The following is an 11,591-nucleotide window of genomic DNA, read 5'->3' as shown; positions in this document are numbered from 1 at the left end:
ATCAAGTCATCCACAGTGACAAAACAAAATTAGAAAATTGTGTTTAATGTCATTGATTTATTTGCACCAATCCCAGATTTTCATAATTAAAATCCAGAAAAAGTCACTTTAAAAGGGTAAAAAAAAACAAATACAAACTTTTAGCTTAAGGCAGTCCACAATATAGTTCGGCTGTTACAGCTGAAATGCACAAACTTTATAAAAATGTGCCAACATGATGAAAAAGTGGACGTGCTGGCTTGATTCAGTCCATTGTTATTTTTACTAATCCCCGCCCCGCCCCTTCCCGTCCATCCTACCTCTTGAATGAACGTCACGCCGTGTTGACGTCATCGCTGAGCCACGCACTGCTCCAGAGTCTAAACAACTTCGAGTTTTGGGAATCTTTTCGGAACCGCGTTAGACAAATACATCAGCGCCAGAGCTTCAGCAAAGCTTCAAGCCATTTTATTTGTCTACTTGGACGTTTTATTACTATTTTATATACATTTACACTCGACTTTTTTACTTTGCCGCTGTTCTTTTTTCCCCTTTTTTTCTTTTTCTGGTCGTGAAGATGAGAAATCTGTGGCTGCTGTTTCTCGTCGCGCTTTCGATGGGATTTTTTAGCACCAAAGTAAGTATATTTGAATTTCTTTTTTTATGTATATTTTAAACACTTATTAGAAGCCCTCGATTAAAAAAATATTTATTTTTTTGTTCTCTGAAGATGAGTTATATTTATTTAAAGCCGTTGAAAGTCGTTAAGGAAAAAAAACGACGGCTTAACGGTTAACGTTTTTGTTTAGCTAGCAGCTATGTTGGTTAATATTCTCAATTAACAAAGTTAAATAACAAATACGTTTTTTTTCTTGCCAACTTCAAATGACCGTTTAGTGACAAGAAAGATTTCGCTAAGTGAAAAAGTTATTTAAAATAAAGCACAAACAAATGTTAGCTTCAAGTAAATCCGAGTGTTTTTTGTGTATTTTTTTTTCTAAGTTAAATCTGTTGGCTCCATTTGGTGTCGTGTTCGGAGGTCTGGTTCTTTTCTCGCTGTTCTTCACTGTTCACAGCCTTGACATTTAAACCAAAGCCTCCATCATGACATGTCCAGGCTGCTTTTGTCCTCCTTTGTTGTGGATTAATATATTTTGAGAAATGGAAAAAATAAAAAGCCAGAGAATGGACTGACAGGTTTTATATGGACATTATTAAAACCCAGATAAAGTCTCACGTTGCCTGCGTTCATGGTAGCGCACTCAAACACCTGGAAATGACAGCCTGGAGCTCTGCCCTGTCTGTTGTCATCAAGGTGAAAAACAATATCCTGCTTACTTGATTTATTTGCTGTAAAAACCCCAGAAGAGGGCTGGTGGTCTTCTACAAAAGATTATTGTAGATTTATGAGGTGTTTCCTGTAAAATATAGATGCAATCTGACAGGGTGGTGCTGTTGGTAATTACATTTTTAACTGTATAAATTCATCTCTGTTTTGAGTTCAGTTGCCCAAAATGACATGCTTTCAGATTTAGGATTGGGCCAAGAAATGCTCACATTTAACAGTATCAAAGGTTTAGATTAATTATTACCCTTATCCATTTGATTAATATTATTTTGTTTTTATCAAATAAAAAAAAAAAATCCGCTCCAAACCTAAATTGCTGGTATCTTCTTGTGCTGAAACCAGCCTTGTCTGATTGGCTGATGTAGCCGTACAGTTTCTGCTGTGGTTACTCACGCCTTAAAAGACGTATGTTGAAACAGGCGCTGGGGTTTTGACAGTATGTGGGCTGGTTGTTGTCATTTGCCGGATCCATGACTCACCCGAGTCCCACAGGCCAGTCCAGGCAAGCATGTAAACTGCATGGAGCACATGCAGTTTCCCTTCTAACCAAACAACAGCAAGAGGAGAGTGACACTTTTCAAATATACATTTTTTTAAATGTCCTCAGGCACTTTGTTAAAGTCATACAGTAAATATAAGAAATCCTGCTATTTCATCACATGTTGGCGTACTATAAATCAAGACGGACGTTTCCTGCAAACAGTTTGACCTGCCTCTGAATACTAACACTACTTATTACTAAGTTATCAGTGTTAGTCACGACTTTGTTACCAGTTTAATGGAAGGCCGCACATCTGTGTTGCCTTTCTGACTTTGTTAGTGGTGCATTAGACTTCCAATCTCAATCTACACAAGAGGAAAATATGTGAACTATTTCCATCTGAGCCCGCAGAAATGAGCCTGCCGTCGTGCCAGCGGATGCTTTTGTTTTTTCCCTTGCAGTCTGGTAGATTTCTTTCAGGATACAATTTTTCCGATGCAACACAAATGTTGAGACCTTTCCGTTGTGTGTCAGCAGTTTAAAAGGAGCATTATCCATCTCTGTGCAGGCAGGTCTTCCTAACATTATCAACGCGTGAAACCAAAGCAGATTTGGATCCCGTGTATTTTAGATAAGCTGGGCCTCTGTTGCTTTCAGCCTGTTGCTTTCTGCATCTCTGCAGCTGTGAAGCAACAAAAACACATTTTGACATTAAAGGGTCAGAAGTTTAGTAACTTTCAGCCTTTGTCCAAACATCATTGTGTACTGATGGGACAGTTATCTCAGTGATGATGAGTGGCCCTCTGTTTTTATTGGCTGTTGCTCAACCTCACTTTTGACTGCACTGTTGCTTGTTTAAGACATTTTTGTCGGTCAGCTCAGCTGACAAGAATGTCAAAAGTCGATCCCCAGATTAAGTATTACTCATTCTCAATGCACTTTATTTTTATTTTTTTTACTTTTATAAAGAGTTGGAAAATATATGAACCAGCTGTTCCGAGCCAACAATCTCCTTTGTGACCAAGCATCCACAAAGCAGACTGTAATATAAGACGGTGTGTTTATGTTGCATACATTTTCCAGATGTTTGCAAGCTTTGCGTCACATCTTTCAGTAAACTCTGTGGCCCGAAATGGTCTCAATCACACTCAAAGAACCTTGATTTTGCGCCACACTTTTAACAAAGAAATTTCAACCTTATGCGATTGAAGGTAGTGTTTATCGACATTAATAAAGGTTCTTAGTTGGAATTTCTTAACCGAAATCCACAGTCATTGTTGGATTGTTCAAAGACTTCTTCCCATCTAAAATGACTGACTTGCATTAACTTTGGTGCACTTACGAGTATTGATGTGTTCTGGCCTGAAGACCTGCTATCTAGACTTTGCAGAGAGATAATCACAACTTCTGCCTTAATTTGGGCTTAAGGGGTAAAAACAAGGCTCAAGACATGAGCTGAAATGTAAACTTCCCTGCACGATTGCTAGTCTATGTTGTCTGTGCACCAGCTGCCTTTTAATGCCAACAAACTTATGGCTGTGGTTTTTCTCTGGGTTTTGTAACAGTTGTAAGCTCAGATGCGCTGCAACGTAGACAGAAAACACTAATATTATTTTTACTTTAGGTGATTACTAATCCCAGAACGTTTGTTTGTGATGCAGTTGAAATTCTGGTGTAAAACTTGTTTTTCTTTAAAGTATTTGTTCAGTTTAATAAACCTTAACCCATTTTGTCTTAAGAGACTGTGGGAATCAGTGCTGAGATGAGAGGAGTCTTAGTGATAGTATGCCTGCTGCTGAACGATGGTTGGAGTGACTATTAATGTAAAATGGACTTTGCTCGTTGACCCCTGTAGTTAGTTCATTTATCACAGGAAAAGGGGCAAAAAGGTCAACAACAACAAAAAAAAGAGTTTTTAGTCTTGGAAAGACTTGGAAGGCTGCCGTTCTTGACACCACTGACTGGAGATGTTTGCCGCTGACGGGGAAAACTTCAAACCTGTGTGGTGTTTACTAACCACTTGCGTTTCCTTAAGAAACCTTCTTAAAAATATCCTCAGTTAGGGAAAAAATAAATAAATAAATTCATAATTAAATAATTAAAACCCTTTTTTAATTATAAAGCAATGTGATTTGTTGTTGTTGTTGTTGTTGTTGAAGAAATACTTTTCTTTACCTTCAACTCATCTGTGTACTTTACTAACTTTTTTTATGTGATATATTTTTAGGAATGTGGGAAAATCTGCACCATTTTTTGTGCATTTATTTACAATAGAACAACATAAGGTGAAGTATACTGAAGCATAGTATAGTTAGGTTTTTAAGAACGATGGGATCATTAGTTTGAAGTACAGTAATTACATGTATTAAGCTCTCTATTACAGTCATGATGAGATATTCTTTTAAACCAAGTAAGTGAAAAGATTAAAGATGTTTTGTATAACCTTTTGCTCATGTGTTTGTTCAAGAAAATCCTTTAGTCTTAAGATCTGAATCCAGTGTTTGTGTAGAGGGGATTTTGTTTTCAATCTATACACAATGTTGTACGTTTGATCATGTGTGTGTTAGATCCATCACAGTCTTTTGTTTTGTCCTTTATGAGGTCATCTAATCTGTCCTTTTGTGGAAGTTGGGTTAGAAACCTAAGTAAGACCTACTTCCTCTGCAGAATCTGGACATTTAAACAGTTTTAAAAGTTCAGTCTTCAAACTTGCTGCAGCCAACTCTGCACATCCAATATCTGATATGCTGTGACTCTGGTTTTGTCTCAGGGACGGTAAAAGCTCATGATTTTTGTTTTGACACAAAAGCAACATCTGCTTTGCAATTCTAGCCTGAAAACTAAATAAAAGATGCTTTTGTGTTTCTGTCAGAGTTGACATGATGTCTTCCTTGAGTTTTTAGAAATAAATGCTGATATTTATTTTTAAAAAAATTATTTTTGGCCTCTTATATCACACTGTGAGAATAAGTTTAGGTTCTCTCTTGTCATTTTTAAACATTACAGGGTTTTTTGTTTCTTAAAGCTAAAAAAAGAAGTGCTTGCCACTCAATTGGTTTTTAATTAAATGTTTCCTTTAAACAGCTCAAGTCTTTAAGCAGTCAGTCCTCTCTACATCTGTGTACCAAATCTGCAAAAATATCAAAAGGTCACATTTGAGTTTAAAATAAAGAAGTTACAATTAACATAGAGGTTCAATGCTGTACGATTTTAGAACTTTTTTCAGTCCTCTGATGGTGAACATTGAGTGGAACAAAGCCCATCTGAGCCACCTCTTCAGATTGAAACCTTTTTCACTTGTTTAACACAGCAGTGCTGGTCTCTTTCTCTTTGTCTTCCCCTGTTTTCTCCAGTCTTCTTTCTCTCAGCACCTGTGTTAGTGGAAGCATAGTATACATACCAGACATACTTCAAGTCTCAATGGGCCATATTCACTCATAGCAGAGGGTGTGCGTCTCTCTTCCTCTGTGTTAACACCACCTTATGAGTGATCTTCATCTTTTCTCTCTAGACTGTCAGTCAGGATTTCACTTTGATGGTTGTTTTCCTGTTTGCTGGAGCATGTCGGAGTTTGTTAGAGATGAAGTCGGCGGTTTTCTCCTTTTGACTATTCTGTGTTGTCTCTAAACAACCCTTTCTCTTTTCTCCACTTGTTCTCACACTGACATGGATCCATTTGAATCTGTGGTGTCACAGATTACGGCCGTAACACATGGAGTGGATCCAGTTCTGGTCTAATATGGACACGTTTGTTGTTGGCATGTTTGTAACACACATTGCAGATCCAGTCACTGCAGCAGCAGCAGTGTTACACACTCCGGCATATTTGGGCAGCTTACATCATTAGTTGTGCGAGGTATTGCATTACTCTAGAACTGGGACGGTCACATGGTCTCAATTAGAGGGTGGAATTTTACAAGTGTACATTTATGTCTCTTTCTTTCTCCTCATAGCTTTATTTATTCATTAATTTTTCCAGTTTTACTTCGTAAATTTGAGACTATCTTAGAGTTACTAAGATTTTTATTGTTGGTAGGTTTTTATTCTTATTGTTGTTGTTATTTCTGTCTTTCAGAGCAGTGTCTTTTGCCAGTCATTTTCCACAGTAGATGACTTGTATATAGAAGGTCAACCATCAGGTGACCTCCCTGTTGATGATGAAGATGGGGAAGACGATGGATCAGGCTCTGGATCAGGAGATTATGGTAAGAAGACAACTGTGTCTCACTCTTTGTTGTTTCTGAAATCCGTGAAACAATATCCTCCAAGTCAAAAGTTGTTAGTCATCTAAATCATCTAATCATCATTCTTAATCATTTATGTTCTGATTTCATTTATTAACCCAAGTCAAAAAGAAATAAGCAGTTGTCCCTCTGATCATTGATGATGTTGGTCTCATCCCCTCAGCTTTCGTGCACCTCTCAGAGAATGAGAAAGTCTTCACGAGAGTCTGGAACTTCCCACAGACCACACTTTCCAAAGAAATGCCACAGCCAACGACAGGCTCCCCCAACACCTCCCCAACTACAGAAACAACCAGCCAGGACAAAGTATTCCAAACAACAAGCAGGGATAACAGTGTTTTCCTTAAGCCTGCTGAGGAATTGATGGTACAAAAGCACATTTTATTCAAAACCCTACGTAAAGTCTAATCATTGTTAACACTTTGAGCAAAGACGATCTTAGTCTGTTCTTGAAACTTTCCGAGAGATTGGAAATGCAGTGTTTGACCTTGCGTTTTAAGTTGCTTTGTTAGTGTTGAAACTCACTGCAGCCTTTTTCTGTCCTGTTAGATGCACTGTCTAATTGTGTAAAAATACTTTATTCCAGACGCCAGATACATACTCATTTGACCCCACCAGTCCTGCTCCGAGACGCACACCTGCCAGCGAAACGTCTGCTGCTGACACAAATAAAGTCAACAGTAATGACAACAGCAACAGAAATCTGGACAACAAAATCTCAGCCAAGGAAATTGAAAATGACGTTTCAGCCGAAAAGGGTCAATTTAACAACATGGAAGTAACCTCTGAGAACTTGTGGGAGAGGACAGAGGTCCTGGCAGGTAAGGACAGCTAGTTTTTAATGTTTTCTTTGGGCTCACATATTTAACATTGTGTGTGTTGTTCCACTAAAAAAGACCAATAAGGAATCCAGGAAATCACATTGTTTGGTGTTTTTTTTTTTAAAGAATTCATTTGTATAATGGTGCAGAAAATAAGTATTTGGTTAAAATCAAAAGTTCACCTCAATACTGAGTTTCAATGATAGAAAGTACGGTAGTTGCTATTTCGGTCCATTCTTCCATACAGATCTTCTGAGAGCTGTGATGTCTTGGTGTTGTTGCTGGAAAACACAGACTTTCAACTTCATCCACAGATTCTTTTTTTGGATGAGACTACAATGCACTCCAACAAACTAGAGACTGGCTGGACCGCTCCAGAGACTGGCTGGACCGCTCCAGAACCTTGGAATGCTTTTTACGTAGCCACTCCCTGGTTGTCTGGGTGATGCGTTTGGGATCATTGTCATTGCAGAAGATCCAGACGTGTTTAATCCTTACTGCTCTCACTGATGGAAGGAGGTTTTTAACCAGAATCTATCCATTCATGGCCCCATTCATCCTGGTTCTAATACATATCAGTCACACTGTCCCTTTTGTAGAAAGGAATCACCAACCATGTTGTTTCCACCTCCATGCTTCACAGTGGGTTTGGTGTTCTTTTGATGCAACTCCACATGTTTCCCCTCCAAACATGGCAAATGGCATTTATGCTAAAGAGTTCCATTTTGGTTTCATCTGACCACATGACATTCTCCCAGTCCTCGTCTGGGTCATCTGGAGAACTTCAGATGGACCTGGACATGTGCTGGATGAAGCAGGGGGACCTTTGAACTGAAGCACTGCAGAAGTCATTGTCCAGTTCCCCTGTGTGGTTCTGGGCTTTTTCTTCATCTCAAGATCACTGCATCTTACATAGATCTCCAGGTGGAGGGAGATTGTCAGTGATCTTGTATTTTTCAATTTTCTAATCAAAGTTGATCTCTTCTCATTAAGCAGCTTCCTTATGGTAGTTTAATTCATCCCAGTTATTGTTCAGGTCTACAGACAGAATCACTGCTTTTTTGTTGAAACTAAATACTTATTTTCTGCTCCATTATACAAGTAAATTCTTTTAAGGGGCCCATACCATGCAAAAATCAGCTTTTTTGAGCCAATTATGCATTTGAGTATTGCTCTTAAAAACCTGCACTCCCCTCCCACAAACCGAGCGAGTTCTGGCATTGTGATGTGGGTAAGTGAGGAACAGCCCCTTCCAGGAAGAAGGGCTGTGCTGTCAGCACCCCCCCCCCCCCCCCCCCCCCCCCCCCCCGGCAAACACAGACTTTTTGCTGGTGGTGATCGGAAAGAACACTTTTATAAGGCTCCACAATATGCACATCCATCTGTGCTAAAGTTTGGATGTTGTTTGTTACCGTGGGCCAAACGCAGACACGCTGCCGAGGCCGACTCTAGGATGATGTCATGAAATAGGCGGCACCCACACGGAGTGAACGCCAGTGCCTCAGGGATCAAGGTGCTGTACTATATAAATATATATATTATATACATGGATATAGTCTTTAGAATAGCATGTTATAGGCCCTTTAAATATCAGACAGTGTGATTTTCTGAATAACGTTTTGTACATTTTTCTGTCTCTCACACTTGAAGTGTATTTATGATGAATATTACACTCATTCACACACAGTTGAATAAACTTGATGTAAGCTTCAATTCAACCTTTTAAAACGGGTTTGACAAAACCAAGCCTTGTAAAGGTTTCACTATCATTTTAATCAAAAAGCAAAGTTGGTGAACTATTTAGGAACATTTCCTAATGTGAGTCAAGCAAAGAATATTTCCTTGTTTTCTCCTCAGCTGTGATAGCATGTGGTGTGGTTGGATTCCTCTGTGCGGTCTTCCTCCTCCTCCTCCTGGCTTATCGCATGAAGAAGAAAGACGAAGGAAGCTACGACCTGGGAGACACGAAGCTCTCTGCCACTGGCTATCACAAAGCGCCTACCAAAGAGTTCTACGCCTGAACCGACCCGCAACAGCAGTGTAGAGGAGCAGCTACAGTGATTCCCTTTATGAAGACTGAAGTCAAACACCTTTGCTTTTCTCAACTTCACCAAACAGTTGTGTCTTTGGCGTTCCTGCTTTCCTCATTCTGTTGCCCTACATGATTATCAGCGTTTGTCCTGTCAGGGTCATAAGTCTAATTACAACAAAAGCTTTTTTGTCTTTTCTTTTCTTTACCAGAGAAGGACTTTGGCGAAACCATTAATTCATGAAGTGCTGTTATGAGATTTTCCTCGGTAACACAGTGGACTTGTTCAATTCTACTCTGGAAAGTTGTTAACGTTAAACATCTGATAACACTGTGCTGTCAGACCCACTGTACCGCTCTTAAGCTGGACCACACTGAAGTTTGTTGTCCCTTTTTTGAGGGTTTGAAAGCTTCTTCCTGAAATGGTACTTTATTTGGGACTACAATAACGGAGGGTTCTCTACTACCTTTAAGGTCACTGCGTGTTATCACTTGTTACATTTCATTTTCTAAATGCTTCTTTGCTCAAATGAATATTTTTGTGTCCTATAAATAATAAGTGTCTTTTCATATGCAGTCAAGTATTGCTGCTACTCTGCAGGTACTTCTCCGAAATGTGTCACTTACACAACTGGCCAAATATAATTGTATTTGATTTGTCTTTTGTCAGTAATGTTTGTAACTTTTTAAAGATGTGTAGAGATGATCTTTCAGCTTTGCAGAGATTTTGGGTTTGTTATCTTTCAGATGCTTCAGCTCAAGTCTCTCAGGCTTAAATCTTTGGAGCATTTTCAGGATCATTTTGTTTGGGGACAGAGCCCTGCAGGCATGCGGCGCAGGTTAAGCTGATCCTAATGTCTATAATTCAGAACCCAAAGAAATGACCACTGCTCTTTCTGATGGCAGCTGGAGCACATTCCTTTCTGATGGTCCGTTGCATGTGGCTGTAGAAGCGGGTTTCAAGTCAAATGTTTGAGTTTACAGAGCAGGGTCAGAGGTAGAAGTCCAGTTGCTTTTCGATATGTTTAACCTTCGGCTTCAATAGGATCATTCAATTTTATCAACTAACCTACTGAAAAGCAGTTTTTTTTTTTTTAATTTTATTATTCCCTGATTTTCAGACTTTACCTCAAGCAGCCAAAAGCGTGTGAAGGGAGAAACAGGAAAAGCGCGATGACAAACGCAGAAATACTTAGACTGGTGTTTTCTACGTGTCTGAAAGTTGGAACTTCCCACCTTCTGTAATGTCATGAGACTGCATTACAGAAGGTGACTGTATTTTAATTTTTTATTGAAGTATCGTACCAAAAATAGTTTTAATTACACCTTATTACTTCAGATCAATTTTCTTCAGTAATTATTTATGTTTTTCTCTAGAAAATATTTACATTAAGTTTGAAATGGCATTCCTTTTTTTGCAGTATTATTGATACTTTGTCTCTGTGAAAAACAATCCTTCCTGTAGCATTGGTACCACAGTAGAAGTGCTAACTTCCCCATTGGCTGTGCTGGGACCAAAGATGTGGTCATCATCTCACTGTGACTCACTGTAGATATTTAATGACTGTTTCAGTCTTCAGTGCCTCACAGTGTTTTCTTTTGTCTGTACTATCATTCTATCGGTGCCATGCTTTTGGCTCTTGGCTTTGAGCTGTAGAAGATCACAAGTGTTGGTTCTAGACTCCACTTTTCTGCTACACTGAGTTTTAGGAAACTTTTCAAAGTTCTCCCTAAACCCACAGAGGGTGAAGATAAACAGCACTTGTTTGCAATTCAACTGGTTTGAGAAAGTACCTTTTTATTGTTTTATTTGCAGTAATTTATACAAATACACGTTATCCTTACACACTCTAGATCTAAACCTAGGATTGTGCAGTGTTGTACAGAAATATATCTTTGCATCCTGCTACCTTTTCTGGTGATATATCATCCTTTATTCATAGTTTTTTCTACATTTTACAAGTGTTAGTTATATTCTATTTTAATATAAGACAATATAAAGGCCCCCTTTTATGACTGAATTTATGATCAGAAGTAAGTTACCATTCCTTGTTTTAAGAAATCAAACTTTGTCCTTGCCAGAGTGGAGAGTGACAGAAGTGCAGGTCGGCCTGCACGGACTTGCCGCTCAAAGGCGAGCGTGACCTTACGATGGGACTCAGATTTGGACAATTCTTGCATGTCAGTGGGAAATCTTGTGAGGTTTGCTGCTGAATAAAGAATCTGACTTTCATGTGAATGTGACTGTTGCTGTTTTTATTTGATTAAATGACTCAATATATTGTGAATTGTGTGCAAACATCTTTGTCTCCCCATGATGACTGATTTCCTTTTGGAACCACATCTCAACTTTCTGTCACTCTTTCTCAATCTGGAGCATGATCTGTGTTTGTTTGTTGGAGTGCATTGTTGTGGAACTATTTAGTACTGTGGAATATGTCCTTAGTGGTTAGTGATTGTGAAAAGGGAAACATCGGCTGTGGGTAGAGCGTACTTGTAGCTTTAGAGTTGAATGCTTGCATGGGGACTGAAGAAAAACATTCCCTCCTACCCTGTTTACACATGTTTACAGAAAGAAAGAATAAATGTTTTAAAGTGCCACAATGATGATGAGAAGGACACCAACGAACGTGAAGACAAAACCAAAGAAAATGTGTGTACATTTAAACATTTATTTTTATTAGATTTG

At 38.8% G+C, this 11,591-nt stretch overlaps 1 protein-coding gene across 1 annotated transcript; it reads left to right on the top strand.

Moving 5' to 3' along the window:
* The first annotated feature begins 292 nt into the window (after positions 1-292).
* On the top strand, positions 293-11,141 carry LOC101156278 (uncharacterized). The gene is made up of 5 exons (XM_004077671.5): positions 293-616; positions 5,884-6,013; positions 6,216-6,418; positions 6,639-6,873; positions 8,731-11,141. The coding sequence occupies exons 1-5, from the start codon at positions 557-559 to the stop codon at positions 8,892-8,894; spliced, it is 792 nt and encodes a 263-aa protein (XP_004077719.2). The 5' UTR covers positions 293-556; the 3' UTR covers positions 8,895-11,141.
* Positions 11,142-11,591: the final 450 nt, after the last annotated feature.

Source organism: Oryzias latipes, chromosome 16 (assembly GCF_053564925.1).
Source record: "Oryzias latipes strain Hd-rR chromosome 16, Olatipes_Hd-rR_3.1".
Lineage (NCBI taxonomy): Eukaryota > Metazoa > Chordata > Actinopteri > Beloniformes > Adrianichthyidae > Oryzias > Oryzias latipes.
Note: the sequence above shows the minus strand (reverse complement) of the source record. Positions and strands in the feature narration are given on the sequence as shown.